Here is a 17,739-nt window from a genome sequence, read left to right on the forward strand (position 1 = left end):
AGTAGTAGGTAGGAGGTCAGTAGGAGTCAGTAGTAGGCAGGAGGTCAGTAGGAGTCATAAGGTAGTAGTAGTAGGCAGGAGGTCAGTAGGAGTCATTAGGTAGTAGTAGTAGGTAGGAGTCAGTAGGTAGTACTAACTACTGACATGGAGATGAGTAATAACTACTAACTACTGACATGGAGATGAATAATGACTACTAACAGACTACTAACATGGAGATGAGTAATAACTACTAACTACTGACATGGAGATGAGTAATAACTACTAACAGACTACTGACATGGAGATGAGAAATAACCAATAATAGACTACTAACATGGAGATGAGTAATAACTACTAACAGACTACTGACATGGAGATGAGGAATAACTACTAACTACTGACATGGAGATGAGTAATAACTACTGACATGGAGATGAGTAATACCTACTGACATGGAGATGAGAAATAACTACTGACATGGAGATGAGTAATAACTACTGACATGGAGATGAGAAATAACTACTAACTACTGACATGGAGATGAGTAATAACTACTAACAGACTACTAACATGGAGATGAGTAATAACTACTAACTACTGACATGGAGATGAGTAATAACTACTAACAGACTACTGACATGGAGATGAGTAATAACTACTAACAGACTACTAACATGGAGATGAGTAATAACTACTAACAGACTACTGACATGGAGATGAGAAATAACTACTAACTACTGACATGGAGATGAGAAATAACTACTAACTACTGACATGGAGATGAGTAATAACTACTAACTACTGACATGGAGATGAGTAATAACTACTAACTACTGACATGGAGATGAGTAATAACTACTAACTACTGACATGGAGATGAGTAATAACTACTAACAGACTACTGACATGGAGATGAGAAATAACTACTAACATGGAGATGAGTAAGAACTACTAACTACTGACATGGAGATGAGTAATAACTACTAACTACTGACATGGAGATGAGAAATAACTACTAACAGACTACTGACATGGAGATGAGAAATAACTACTTACAGACTACTGACATGGAGATGAGAAATAACTACTAACTACTGACATGGAGATGAGAAATAACTAATAACAGACTACTAACATGGAGATGAGTAATAACTACTAACTACTGACATGGAGATGAGTAATAACTACTAACAGACTACTGACATGGAGATGAGTAATAACTACTAACTACTGACATGGAGATGAGTAATAACTACTAACAGACTACTGACATGGAGATGATAAATAACTACTAACTACTGACATGGAGATGAGTAATAACTACTAACATACTACTGACATGGAGATGAGTAATAACTACTGACATGGAGATGAGTAATAACTACTGACATGGAGATGAGTAATAACTACTAACATACTACTGACATGGAGATGAGTAATAACTACTGACATGGAGATGAGTAATAACTACTGACATGGAGATGAGTAATAACTACTGACATGGAGATGAGTAATAACTACTGACATGGAGATGATAAATAACTACTAACTACTGACATGGAGATGAGTAATAACTAATAACAGACTACTGACATGGAGATGATAAATAACTACTAACTACTGACATGGAGATGAGTAATAACTACTAACTACTGACATGGAGATGAGTAATAACTACTAACTACTGACATGGAGATGAGTAATAACTACTAACTACTGACATGGAGATGAGTAATAACTACTAACTACTGACATGGAGATGAGTAATAACTACTAACTACTGACATGGAGATGAGTAATAACTACTAACTACTGACATGGAGATGAGTAATAACTACTAACTACTGACATGGAGATGAGTAATAACTACTAACTACTGACATGGAGATGAGTAATAACTACTAACAGACTACTGACATGGAGATGAGTAATACCTACTAACTACTGACATGGAGATGAGTAATAACTACTAACAGACTACTGACATGGAGATGAGTAATAACTACTAACTACTGACATGGAGATGAGTAATAACTACTAACATACTACTGACATGGAGATGAGTAATAGCTACTAACATACTACTGACATGGAGATGAGTAATAACTACTAACTACTGACATGGAGATGAGTAATAACTACTAACAGACTACTGACATGGAGATGAGTAATAACTACTCACAGACTACTGACATGGACATGAGTAATAATTACTAACTACTGACATGGAGATGAGTAATAACTACTAACATACTACTGACATGGAGATGAGTAATAACTACTAACAGACTACTGACATGGAGATGAGTAATAACTACTAACTACCGACATGGAGATGAGTAATAACTACTGACATGGAGATGAGAAATAACTACTAACTACTGACATGGAGATGAGTAATAACTACTCACAGACTACTGACATGGAGATGAGTAATAACTACTAACAGACTACTGACATGGAGATGAGTAATATCTACTAACAGACTACTGACATGGACATGAGTAATAACTACTAACTACTGACATGGAGATGAGTAATAACTACTAACATACTACTGACATGGAGATGAGTAATAACTACTAACTACTGACATGGAGATGAGTAATAACTACTGACATGGAGATGAGAAATAACTACTGACATGGAGATGAGTAATAACTACTGACATGGAGATGAGAAATAACTACTAACTACTGACATGGAGATGAGTAATAACTACTAACAGACTACTGACATGGAGATGAGTAATAACTACTAACAGACTACTGACATGGAGATGAGTAATAACTACTCACAGACTACTGACATGGAGATGAGTAATATCTACTAACAGACTACTGACATGGAGATGAGTAATAACTACTAACTACTGACATGGAGATGAGTAATAACTACTAACTACTGACATGGAGATGAGTAATAACTACTAACTACTGAAATGGAGATGAGTAATAACTACTAACTACTGACATGGAGATGAGTAATAACTACTAACAGACTACTGACATGGAGATGAGTAATAACTACTAACTACTGACATGGAGATGAGTAATAACTACTGACATGGAGATGAGAAATAACTACTAACTACTGACATGGAGATGAGTAATAACTACTAACAGACTACTGACATGGAGATAAGAAATAACCAATAACAGACTACTGACATGGAGATGAGTAATAACTACTAACTACTGACATGGAGATGAGTAATAACTACTGACATGGAGATGAGAAATAACTACTGACATGGAGATGAGTAATAACTACTGACATGGAGATGAGAAATAACTACTAACTACTGACATGGAGATGAGTAATAACTACTAACAGACTACTGACATGGAGATGAAAAATAACCAATAATAGACTACTAACATGGAGATGAGTAATAACTACTAACAGACTACTGACATGGAGATGAGAAATAACTACTAACTACTGACATGGAGATGAGTAATAACTACTAACAGACTACTAACATGGAGATGAGTAATAACTACTAACTACTGACATGGAGATGAGTAATAACTACTAACAGACTACTGACATGGAGATGAGGAATAACTACTAACTACTGACATGGAGATGAGTAATAACTACTGACATGGAGATGAAAAATAACTACTAACAGACTACTGACATGGAGATGAGTAATAACTACTAACAGACTACTGACATGGAGATGAGAAATAACCAATAATAGACTACTAACATGGAGATGAGTAATTACTACTAACTACTGACATGGAAATGAGAAATAACTACTAACTACTGACATGGAGACGAGAAATAACTACTAACTACTGACATGGAGACGAGTAATAACTACTAACTACTGACATGGAGACGAGTAATAACTACTAACTACTGACATGGAGATGAGAAATAACTACTAACTACTGACATGGAGATGAGAAATAACTACTAACTACTGACATGGAGATGAGTAATAACTACTAACAGACTACTGACATGGAGATGAGTAATAACTACTAACTACTGACATGGAGATGAGAAATAACCAACAACAGACTACTGACATGGAGATGAGTAATAACTACTAACTACTAACATGGAGATGAGTAATAACTACTAACTACTGACATGGAGATGAGTAATAACTACTAACTACTGACATGGAGATGAGTAATAACTACTAACTACTGACATGGAGATGAGTAATAACTACTAACTACTGACATGGAGATGAGTAATAACTACTAACTACTGACATGGAGATGAGTAATAACTACTAAGTACTGACATGGAGATGAGTAATAACTACTAACTACTGACATGGAGATGAGTAATAACTACTAACTACTGACATGGAGATGAGTAATAACTACTAACAGACTACTGACATGGAGATGAGTAATACCTACTAACTACTGACATGGAGATGAGTAATAACTACTAACTACTGACATGGAGATGAGTAATAACTACTAACATACTACTGACATGGAGATGAGTAATAACTACTAACTACTGACATGGAGATGAGTAATAACTACTAACAGACTACTGACATGGAGATGAGTAATAACTACTCACAGACTACTGACATGGAGATGAGTAATAACTACTAACAGACTACTAACATGGAGATGAGTAATAACTACTAACTACTGACATGGAGATGAGTAATAACTACTAACAGACTACTGACATGGAGATGAGGAATAACTACTAACTACTGACATGGAGATGAGTAATAACTACTGACATGGAGATGAAAAATAACTACTAACAGACTACTGACATGGAGATGAGTAATAACTACTAACAGACTACTGACATGGAGATGAGTAATAACTACTAACTACTGACATGGAGATGAGTAATAACTACTGACATGGAGATGAGAAATAACTACTGACATGGAGATGAGTAATAACTACTGACATGGAGATGAGAAATAACTACTAACTACTGACATGGAGATGAGTAATAACTACTAACAGACTACTGACATGGAGATGAAAAATAACCAATAATAGACTACTAACATGGAGATGAGTAATAACTACTAACAGACTACTGACATGGAGATGAGAAATAACTACTAACTACTGACATGGAGATGAGTAATAACTACTAACAGACTACTGACATGGAGATGAGTAATAACTACTAACAGACTACTGACATGGAGATGAGGAATAACTACTAACTACTGACATGGAGATGAGTAATAACTACTGACATGGAGATGAAAAATAACTACTAACAGACTACTGACATGGAGATGAGTAATAACTACTAACAGACTACTGACATGGAGATGAGAAATAACCAATAATAGACTACTAACATGGAGATGAGTAATAACTACTAACTACTGACATGGAGATGAGAAATAACTACTAACAGACTACTGACATGGAGATGAGTAATAACTACTAACTACTGACATGGAGATGAGTAATTACTACTAACTACTGACATGGAAATGAGAAATAACTACTAACTACTGACATGGAGACGAGAAATAACTACTAACTACTGACATGGAGACGAGTAATAACTACTAACTACTGACATGGAGATGAGTAATAACTACTAACTACTGACATGGAGATGAGTAATAACTACTAACTACTGACATGGAGATGAGTAATAACTACTAACTATTGACATGGAGATGAGTAATAACTAATAATTACTGACATGGAGATGAGTAATAACTACTAACTACTGACATGGAGATGAGTAATAACTACTAACTACTGACATGGAGATGAGTAATAACTACTAACAGACTACTGACATGGAGATGAGTAATAACTACTAACAGACTACTGACATGGAGATGAGTAATAACTACTAACTACTGACATGGAGATGAGTAATAACTACTAACTACTGACATGGAGATGAGTAATAACTAGTAACAGACTACTGACATGGAGATGAGTAATAACTACTAACTACTGACATGGAGATGAGTAATAACTACTAACAGACTACTGACATGGAGATGAGTAATAACTACTAACAGACTACTGACATGGAGATGAGTAATAACTACTAACTACTGACATGGAGATGAGTAATAACTACTAACTACTGACATGGAGATGAGTAATAACTAGTAACAGACTACTGACATGGAGATGAGTAATAACTACTAACTACTGACATGGAGATGAGTAATAACTACTAACAGACTACTGACATGGAGATGAGTAATAACTACTAACAGACTACTAACATGGACATGAGTAATAACTACTAACTACTGACATGGAGATGAGTAATAACTACTAACTACTGACATGGAGATGAGTAATAACTACTAACAGACTACTGACATGGAGATGAGAAATAACTACTAACTACTGACATGGAGATGAGTAATAACTACTAACAGACTACTGACATGGAGATGAGTAATAACTACTAACAGACTACTGACATGGAGATGAGGAATAACTACTAACTACTGACATGGAGATGAGTAATAACTACTGACATGGAGATGAAAAATAACTACTAACAGACTACTGACATGGAGATGAGTAATAACTACTAACAGACTACTGACATGGAGATGAGAAATAACCAATAATAGACTACTAACATGGAGATGAGTAATAACTACTAACTACTGACATGGAGATGAGAAATAACTACTAACAGACTACTGACATGGAGATGAGTAATAACTACTAACTACTGACATGGAGATGAGTAATTACTACTAACTACTGACATGGAAATGAGAAATAACTACTAACTACTGACATGGAGACGAGAAATAACTACTAACTACTGACATGGAGACGAGTAATAACTACTAACTACTGACATGGAGATGAGTAATAACTACTAACTACTGACATGGAGATGAGTAATAACTACTAACTACTGACATGGAGATGAGTAATAACTACTAACTATTGACATGGAGATGAGTAATAACTAATAATTACTGACATGGAGATGAGTAATAACTACTAACTACTGACATGGAGATGAGTAATAACTACTAACTACTGACATGGAGATGAGTAATAACTACTAACAGACTACTGACATGGAGATGAGTAATAACTACTAACAGACTACTGACATGGAGATGAGTAATAACTACTAACTACTGACATGGAGATGAGTAATAACTACTAACTACTGACATGGAGATGAGTAATAACTAGTAACAGACTACTGACATGGAGATGAGTAATAACTACTAACTACTGACATGGAGATGAGTAATAACTACTAACAGACTACTGACATGGAGATGAGTAATAACTACTAACAGACTACTAACATGGACATGAGTAATAACTACTAACTACTGACATGGAGATGAGTAATAACTACTAACTACTGACATGGAGATGAGTAATAACTACTAACAGACTACTGACATGGAGATGAGTAATAACTACTAACTACTGACATGGAGATGAGTAATAACTACTAACAGACTGCAATGGGTCGAAGCAAAGCAAAGCAATGGGTCGAAATAATTATGGAAATATGGTATTTCTGTTTTTTATTTGTAATAAATTAGCAAACATTTCTGTTTTTGAAATAAAATTATGTTTTTGCTTTGTCATTATGGGGTGTTGTGTGTAGATTGATGAGGAAAATGTTTTTTAAAAATGGAAAAAAGTCAAGGGGTCAATACTTTCCTAAGGCACTGTAGTTTACGTGTGGAAAGATTGACGTCAAGTTAGCAGAGTAATGGAGGACCACTCATCCATGACAAACATCAGTAGCAGAGAGTAATGGAGGACCACTCATCCATGACAAACATCAGTAGCAGAGAGTAATGGAGGACCACTCATCCATGACAAACATCAGTAGCAGAGAGTAATGGAGGACCACTCATCCATGACAAACATCAGTAGCAGAGAGTAATGGAGGACCACTCATCCATGACAAACATCAGTAGCAGAGAGTAATGGAGGACCACTCATCCACTCATCAGGACAAAGCCTCTTCCAGCTGTCAGAATGAGGAATATCTGGAGCAGAATGTGCTGTAAACCACCATATATAGAGAAGACTAACCCCTCAGCTATAGACCAGAGCCATAGAGCAGACAGCAGAGTTACAACCATCTAAAACCACATGATAAGTTCAAGCCTCAGTTACAGACCAGAGCTATAGAGCAGACAGCAGAGTTACAACCATCTAAAACCACATAAGTTCAAGTCTCAGTTAAAGACCAGAGTTCCAACCATCTAAAACTACTGACCACCACATGATTAGGTCAAGGAATGTCGAGGGGGCAGTGTGTGTGTGTGTGTGTGTGTGTGTGTGTGTGTGTGTGTGTGTGTGTGTGTGTGTGTGTGTGTGTGTGTGTGTGTGTGTGTGTGTGTGTGTGTGTGTGTGTGTGTGTGTGTGTGTGTGTGTGTGTGTGTGTGTGTGTGTGTGTGTGTGTGTGTGTGTGTGTGTGTGTGTGTGTGTTTGCGTTAAAGGCTGACGAGAATTTACCAGTCCATCACAGTTGTTAATGGCGACGGAGGCTCCCTTTACGTCAGTGATGTCACCGATAAAGGTGCAGTCTGTTTTCAGCAACCTCCTCCTGAGAATCCTCTCCGTTCCACCGCTGGTCGACTCACTCCCATTCTCTCCACCAACACGGATAGTACCTCTGCTACCACTATTACTAGTGATTGTACTACTTCTGCTGGCGTTGCCTGGTTCAGGGACCTGGTCGTGCCACTCCACCATGGCCCCAGGAGACACCAGGCGGTCGTTGGGACGGAGCCTCAGGTGGAACTCCCTGCCGAATACCGTGATGTTGAAGAACAGCCTATCACTGGCCTGCTCCGAGCCCTCTGCCCCAACCTCCCTCTTCACTCGCTGCTTGTGATTGGCAGAGAGCAGGTGGGACAGGAAGTGACCATGGGAGTCGGTGCTGATGGGGGTGATGAGGCCATACTCTCTCAGGCGGCTACGCAGCTGGTCTGGAATAAACAACAACAACAATATTAATAATCAATATTTTATAATCAATATACACTGAGTATACCAAACATTAGGAACACCTTCCTAATATTGAGTTGCACCCCTCCCCTTTCACCCTCAGAACAGCCTCAATTATTTGGGGCATGGACTCTACAAGGTGTCCAAAGCATTCCATAGAGATGCTGGCCCATGTTGACTTCAATGCTTCCCAAAATTGTGTCAAGTTGGCTGGATGTCCTTTGTATGGTGGACCATTCTTGATACACACGGGAAACTGTTGAGCGTGTAATACCCAGCAGAGTTGCACTTCTTGACACAAACTAGTGCGCCTGGCAACTACTACCATACCCCGTTCAAAGGCACTTAAATATTTTGTCTTGCCCATTCATCCTCTGAATGGCACAAAAATCCATGTCTCAAATATCTCAAACAATCAGTCTCTTCCCCTTCATCTACACCAGGTTTTCCCAAACAATCAGTCTCTTCCCCTTCATCTACACCAGGTATTCCCAAACAATCAGTCTCTTCCCCTTCATCTACACCAGGTATTCCCAAACAATCAGTCTCTTCCCCTTCATCTACACCAGGTATTCCCAAACAATCAGTCTCTTCCCCTTCATCTACACCAGGTATTCCCAAACTGGGGCGTCAGGGGTACGCCAAATAAAAATGTGATTCACATTTTCAAACAGTCCATTTGAATTTTCCAACGGGGCTATACATTTGAGGGAGGTTTTTTTCTCACCTGAGTAGCCTCGTTTCACTGCCAAAAATAACATGAAACCATCTGGTGTTCAGAGAAATAACAACACAATGTCAAATACAGGAAGCCCAGTCAAATAATTAACATCCAATCAAATCATCCAGTCTGTTACAGATACAAGTATCCTGTGTATTTATTTTCTCTCCTTCCTCCCCTCACAGGTGGCAATCATCATTCCCCAATCAGAAGACACCTGCTCCTTTTCTCTTACCCAATCACATCCTTTCCCTTGGTTTAAAAATCGATTCAGATGTTTTCTCTGGAGCTCGATCTCTCTGTTTCCATTTCTCTGTGTCTATCTCTCTGTTTCCATCTCTCTGTTTCCATCTCTCTGTTTCCATCTCTCTGTTTCCATCTCTCTGTGTCCATCTCTCTGTTTCCATCTCTCTGTTTCCATCTCTCTGTTTCCATCTCTCTGTTTCCATCTCTCTGTTTCCATCTCTCTGTTTCCATTTCTCTGTGTCTATCTCTCTGTTTCCATCTCTCTGTTTCCATCTCTCTGTTTCCATCTCTCTGTTTCCATCTCTCTGTGTCTATCTCTCTGTTTCCATCTCTCTGTTTCCATCTCTCTGTTTCCATCTCTCTGTTTCCATCTCTCTGTTTCCATCTCTCTGTTTCCATCTCTCTGTGTCTATCTCTCTGTTTCCATCTCTCTGTGTCTATCTCTCTGTGTCTATCTCTCTGTTTCCATCTCTCTGTTTCCATCTCTCTGTTTCCATCTCTCTGTTTCCATCTCTCTGTTTCCATCTCTCTGTTTCCATCTCTCTCTCTGTTTCCATCTCTCTGTTTCCATCTCTCTGTTTCCATCTCTCTGTTTCCATCTCTCTGTTTCCATCTCTCTGTTTCCATCTCTCTGTGTCTATCTCTCTGTTTCCATCTCTCTGTGTCTATCTCTCTGTTTCCATCTCTCTGTTTCCATCTCTCTGTTTCCATCTCTCTGTGTCTATCTCTCTGTTTCCATCTCTCTGTGTCTATCTCTCTGTTTCCATCTCTCTGTTTCCATCTCTCTGTTTCCATCTCTCTGTTTCCATCTCTCTGTTTCCATCTCTCTGTTTCCATCTCTCTGTTTCCATCTCTCTGTTTCCATCTCTCTGTGTCTATCGCTACATCTCTATTTGTATGCAGAGATCTCGCTTTTGGTTTTTGCAACTACATTTAACTTTGTCAACCACCATTTAACATTTAACATTTAACTTTGTCCGTTATTATGTGAGTATTGTATTGTTGTGCTTCGTGACTGTTTGTTTGTTGGTGGGAAAAGGGGGTACCAAGTCAAGTCACCCTTGGGCAAACATTATCCGTAGGAATACTTTGTCTAAGAACACTAGTTAGAACTGGGTGGACCACCTGCTGTAATTTTGGTTAGTTAGTTAGCTGTATTGAAGTAGGCTAGTCTAGCTTAGGGGTGTTTTTGGATATTTGTTTCTTTCCTTGGGTCCAGCTCAGCCCCTTACCTGCCCCCCTTTACCGTGTGTTTGAAAATAAACCATGAGTGTTTGACGGTAATTTAGTTGTCTGTGGCTTTTCGTTCTCACTGTTACTTTGTCACTATTATACTTTGCATGAGTCATGTTACGGGTCTCGTTACCATCCCCCCTAGACTGTCAGGCAAAAAGGGATTCGTAACAACGTCCCTCGCTGGAATTCCACTAACGGTCCCGCTGTAGCCAAACTTAACTGCTGCTCATGTTGATATCTGTACTGACGGTGCAAAAGCCATAACAGGGAGACCTAGTGGGCCTAGTTCTTTACTGACCATCATTTTCATGTGTCTGACTGCTTGCATGTTGACGAGTTTCTCACACGACTGGCCTATCTGGGTGATGTTTTTTCTCGCCTGAATGATCTGAATCTAGGATTACAGGGACTCTCCGCAACTATATTCAATGTGCGGGACAAAATTAAGGCTATGACTAAGAAGTTGGAGCTCTTTTCTTTCTGCATTAACAAGGACAACACACAGGTCTTTCCATCATTGTATGATTTTTTTGGGTGCAAATGAACTCAAGCTTACGGACACAAACAACTGGATTCATTATCCCTTTCATGCCCTGCTGCCAGACCACTCATTGAAATTGCAACAAGCGATTCTGTGAAAATTGAATTTAATCAGAAGCCACTGCCAGATTTCTGGATAGTGCTGCGCTCAGAGTATCCTGCCTTGGCAAATCACACTGTTAAGACACAGATGCCCTTTGCAACCACGTACCTATGTGAGAGTGGATTCTCGGCCATCACTAGCATGAAAACTAAATACAGACACAGACTGTGTGTGGAAAATGATTTAAGACCGACTCTCTCCAATACAACCCAACACTGCAGAGTTATGAGCATCCTTTCAAGCAGACCCTTCTCATTAACCTGTGGCGAGTTATTCACAATTTTCTATGAATAAATAAGGTTAAAGAAAGAGCAAAATGATTGATTATTATTATTTGTGCCCTGGTCCTATAAGAGCTCTTTTTCACTTCCCATTAGCTGGGTTGTGACACAACTTCGCACTCATTCTAATGTTTAATAAATGTATTGTCATGACGTTGGCCTCTTTGAGTACAGCGAGCACCATCCCCTGCTCTCTGCTTCTACAACCAGACTGCTGTGGTCAGAAGTCGTAAATTCCTCAGAAGACTCTGCCTCATGGCCACACAGTATTAGAGATAGGGTAAACTTTCAGAGGACAAAGGAAATCCTTCCACCTCACAGAACTTGAGGTCCGAACAAATTTCATGTTCAGGAGAAAGTATAGAAGACCGGTGAAGAATCCAGCTAAGAACTGGTCCGTTTGTTACAACTTGGGAAGCTTAAGAGAGATGGTGTGGCCACATTACCATAACGCTGTTTATATAATTGCCTCAGATATGAGGTTTACATCTAATTGTTGTATAAGATGAATGAGTGAGTATGATACTGTTTGTATAATTGTGTAATATGATTGTGGACTGTTTAACCTCTTCAGTCGACCCTCTACTTTTTCAAACATTCTGTTAAAAATCGCGCAACATTTCAGCGCCCTGCTATGCATGCCAGGAATATAGTATATGCATTGATGCATGATTACTATGTGTGGATAGAAAACACTCAGACGTTTATAAAACTGGTTAAATCACGGCTGTGACTTTAACAGAACGTGCGTTTCATTGAAAAGTGCAGGAAAATCTGATCACTGAAAGTGGAAAAATATATCCATCGGCCGCTTCAACCCATTGTTATGAGCGAAAGACATTAAATAGGGCTGAGGTTGCAGTACCTACAGCTTCCACACGATGTCAACAGTCTTGTCATTTGCCAATTCTTTGTTTCTTGGTCAAACGAACAAGAGACAGGCTTTTTCTTCAGGTCTCCAACCGGATATTTTGGTTGAGAAATACACGGACAGTATTTCCAGACGGACCCCTATAGAAAACACTTCGTCTCGTGATTAATTTGATCGCTTATTAACGTTTACTAATACCTAAAGTTGCATTACAAAAGTATTTTGTGTTTTGTGAAAGTTTATCGTCGACTTTTTTAATTTAAAAAAATGACGTTACGTTATGAAACGCTATTTTTTTCCGTTTATCACACAGTCTTCATAGATCGATATCTAGGCTATATATGGACCGATTTAATCGAAAAAAAGACCCAATAGTGATTATGGGACATCTAGGAGTGCCAACAAAGAAGATGGTCAAAGGTAATGAATGTTTTATATTTTATTTGTGCGGTTTGTGTAGTGCCGACTATGCTAATTATTTTGTTTGGGGTGTTACATGCTATCAGATAATAGCTTCTCATGCTTTCGCCGAAAAGCATTTTAAAAATCTGACTTGTTGCCTGGATTCACAACGAGTGTAGCTTTAATTCAATACCCTGCATGTGTATTTTAATGAAAGTTTGAGTTTTAACTAATACTATTAGCATTTAGCGTAGCGCATTTGCATTTACATTTACATTTAAGTCATTTAGCAGACGCTCTTATCCAGAGCGACTTACAAATTGGTGCATTCACCTTATGACATCCAGTGGAACAGTCACTTTACAATAGTGCATCTAAATCTTAAAGGGGGGGTGAGAAGGATTACTTATCCTATCCTAGGTATTCCTTGGATAGGATAAGTAATCCTTCTCACCCCCCCCTTTAAGATTTAGATGCATTTCCAGAGCTCTAGATGGGACGACTGCGTGCCAGGTAGGAGCAAGAGGTTAATGAAGAAAAATACAATTCCCTTTTGATTTGAACTAAATCAGAGGACTGCCACAGCCCAGTTAGGGTCAGGCATCCTGGGACAGCCCCTTTTCTGCCATTCTGAATAAAACCCAACTTTGAGAAATTATCACCAGACCAAGCTTACCTCAATTTCGAGAGGGCTAAAGGTGTAGACCATTGCTGAATCTTTTAACCATACGACGTGGTTAAACTCTTAAGACTATCGATACCGACAGAATGAGAACAAGTCTTTGATACTAATTACTAGTCTGCAGCTAGGAATTCGGCATCATTGAACACGAAGAACAACAACCGCAGAAACACCCATTCTATAATGAATGTCACTTTGAACTATCCCCTCTAACCAAGACAGAAAGAGAGAGGGAGAGAGACGGACAATTCTACAAAAGAAAGACTTTTACCGGCGATCAAGACGACACACTGAGCGTAAATATATATATTGATTGCAATTGTTCCCGAATGAGTGAGCATTCATGTGTAAGGGATTAGCATTTTAATTGTAATAATTAACTCTGTAGGGACTTCTTAGTCGACCCCCATTGCCCCTTTGTATAACAAGCCGCCATGCCGGTTCAGCCCACTAGGGGCACATTCTATCATTTCATGTAACCATATTTACTGTTTGTTTATGCATTTCTGTGAATTACTTAGTTAGTAATAAATAAATGATTTAAGACAATTGATGTATGGATGACTCATACTGAAGACTGGATTCGTGCAGATAACCAACAATTTACGAATTTTGGAATGAGACTATGGTCAAATAAATAAATCATTAAGACTATTGATCAGATATGAAAAAATCTTAAAGGTTATATTAGGAAATTATAACTTTGCAATCTGAATACTTTCCTTGGTGCCCCAACTTCCTAGGTAATTACAGTTACATGATTATTCAGTTTAATCGAGTAACTAATTACAGAGAATCTTTGATAAAAACAGAGTCTTCAGTTTAATGATAGTGAAGACACGACAGTATCGTATAGTGTGTATGGCAGGCTTACAATGATGGCAAAAGACATTTGAGAGTGCGCTGACCTTAGTGCTACAGGGGGTGCGCAGCTGGAGGTTGAATGTTTGACGGGGTACGGGATTCTAAAAAGATTGGGAACCACTGATCTACACTGATTGAAGTAGATTTAACAAATGACATCAATAAGGGATCATAGCTTTCATCTGGATTCATCTTGTCAGTCTATGTCATGGCAATACTGTTTCTGGCGGCTACACATCTGGTCTGGAATAACAACAACACTATATTAATCAATATATTACCATCATTGCTTTTCTGAACATATGAATTAAAGTCAACTAAACTCTTAGTCCTCTCCTGCACTCCCTGTTCACCCACGAGTGTATGACTCCAACACCATCATTAAGTTTGCCGAGGACAAAACAGCGGTTGTGTCCTCGACAAACAGTGGTCCAACAGTGGACACAACAGCCTGATTACTGATGGGGATGAGACAGCCTATAGGGAGGAGGTCAGAGACCTGGCTGTGTGGTTCCAGGACAACAACCACTCCCTCAATGTCAGCAATACAAAGGAGCTGATCGTGGACTACAGGAAACGGAGGGCCGAGCACGCCCCCATTCACATCGACGGAGCTCTAGTGGAGTGAGTCGAGAGCTTCAAGTTCCTCGATGTCCACATCACTAAGAAATTAACATGGTTCACACACACACCAACACAGTCATGAAGAAGGCATGACAAATCCTCTTCCCCCTCAGGATGCGGAAAATGTGACCCTTTTTGCACAAACTCTTATGACTCACATACACTGCTGCTACTGTTTATTATCTATCCTGTTGCTCAGTCACTTTATCCCTATCTATATGGACATATCTACCCCAACTACCTCTCCACTGGCTTCCAGTTGAAGCTCGCATCCGCTACAAGACCATGGTGCTTGCCTACGGAGCTGTGAGGGGAACGGCACCTCAGTACCTCCAGGCTCTGATCAGGCCCTACACCCAAACAAGGGCACTGCGTTCATCCACCTCTGGCCTGCTCGCCTCCCTACCACTGAGGAAGTACAGCTCCCGCTCAGCCCAGTCAAAGCTGTTCGCTGCTCTGGCCCCCCAATGGTGGAACAAACTCCCTCACGACGCCAGGACAGCGGAGTCAATCACCACCTTCCGGAGACACCTGAAACCCCACCTCTTTAAGGAATACCTAGGATAGGATAAGTATTCCCTTCCCCCCCGCCCCTTTAAGATTTAGATGCACTATTGTAAAGTGACTGTTCCACTGGATGTCATAAGGTGAATGCACCAATTTGTAAGTCGCTCTGGATAAGAGCGTCTGCTAAATGACTTAAATGTAAATGTAAATGTAATACCCCTCTACATGGACTGGGTACCCCGTGTATATAGCCAAGTTATTCTTCGCTCATTGTGGTTTTATTCCTCCTGTTACTATGTTTCTATTTTTCTCTCTGCATTGCTGGGAAGGGCCTGTAAGTAATTATTTCACTGTGAGTCTACACCTGTTGTTCACGAAGCATGTGACAAATAAAATGTGAATTGATTTGATGACAGGCAATGTAAAGCCATAACAAGTGAGTTATATCAATAACATCAAAGGCTGCACTGAAATCTAAAAATACAGCTCCAATTATCATCTAACAATACAGCTCCAACTATCACCTAACAATACAGCTCCAACTATCGTCTAACAATACAGCTCCAACTATCATTAACAATACAGCTCCAACTATCAACTATCTATACAGCTCCAACTATCATCTAACAATACAGCTCCAACTAGCATCTATCTATACAGGTCCAACTATCATCTAACAATACAGCTCCAAATAGCATCTAACAATACAGCTCCAACTATCATCTAACAATACAGCTCCAACTATCAACTATCTATACAGCTCCAACTATCATCTAACAATAAAGCTCCAACTAGCATCTATCTATACAGGTCCAACTATCATCTAACAATACAGCTCCAACTAGCATCTATCTATACAGGTCCAACTATCATCTAACAATACAGCTCCAAATAGCATCTAACAATACAGCTCCAACTATCATCTAAAAATACAGCTCCAACTATCATCTATCAATACAGCTCCAACTATCATCTAACAATACAGCTGCAACTATCATCTAACAATACAGCTCCAACTATCATCTAACAATACAGCTCCAACTATCATCTAACAATACAGCTCCAACTATCATCTATCAATACAGCTCCAACTATCATCTAACAATACAGCTCCAACTATCATCTAACAATACAGCTCCAACTATCATCTAACAATACAGCTCCAACTATCATCTAACAATACAGCTCCAACTATCATCTATCAATACAGCTCCAACTATCATCTATCAATACAGCTCCAACTATCATCTAACAATACAGCTGCAACTATCATCTAACAATACAGCTCCAACTATCATCTAACAATACAGCTCCAACTATCATCTATCAATACAGCTCCAACTATCATCTAACAATATAGCTCCAACTATCATCTAACAATAAAGCTCCAACTAGCATCTATCTATACAGGTCCAACTATCATCTAACAATACAGCTCCAACTATCATCTAACAATACAGCTCCAACTATCATCTAAAAATACAGCTCCAACTATCATCTATCAATACAGCTCCAACTATCATCTAACAATACAGCTGCAACTATCATCTAACAATACAGCTCCAACTATCATCTAACAATACAGCTCCAACTATCATCTAACAATACAGCTCCAACTATCATCTATCAATACAGCTCCAACTATCATCTATCAATACAGCTCCAACTATCATCTATCAATACAGCTCAAACTATCATCTATCAATACAGCTCCAACTATCAT

The 17,739-nt window shown here is 38.9% G+C and overlaps 1 protein-coding gene across 1 annotated transcript in view; it reads right to left on the reverse strand.

Annotated features, from left to right (window-relative positions):
* The window catches only part of adamts3 (ADAM metallopeptidase with thrombospondin type 1 motif, 3), a 210,783-nt gene that overhangs the window by 150,664 nt on the left and 42,380 nt on the right, over positions 1 to 17,739 (reverse strand). Inside the window, exon 4 of the mRNA XM_046348366.1 lies at positions 8,445 to 8,920. Coding sequence (XP_046204322.1) covers positions 8,445 to 8,920 — 476 coding nt within the window. The remainder of the gene's footprint in view (positions 1 to 8,444; positions 8,921 to 17,739) is intronic.

Source organism: Oncorhynchus gorbuscha, linkage group LG05, assembly GCF_021184085.1.
Source record: "Oncorhynchus gorbuscha isolate QuinsamMale2020 ecotype Even-year linkage group LG05, OgorEven_v1.0, whole genome shotgun sequence".
NCBI classification, from domain to species: Eukaryota; Metazoa; Chordata; class Actinopteri; order Salmoniformes; family Salmonidae; genus Oncorhynchus; species Oncorhynchus gorbuscha.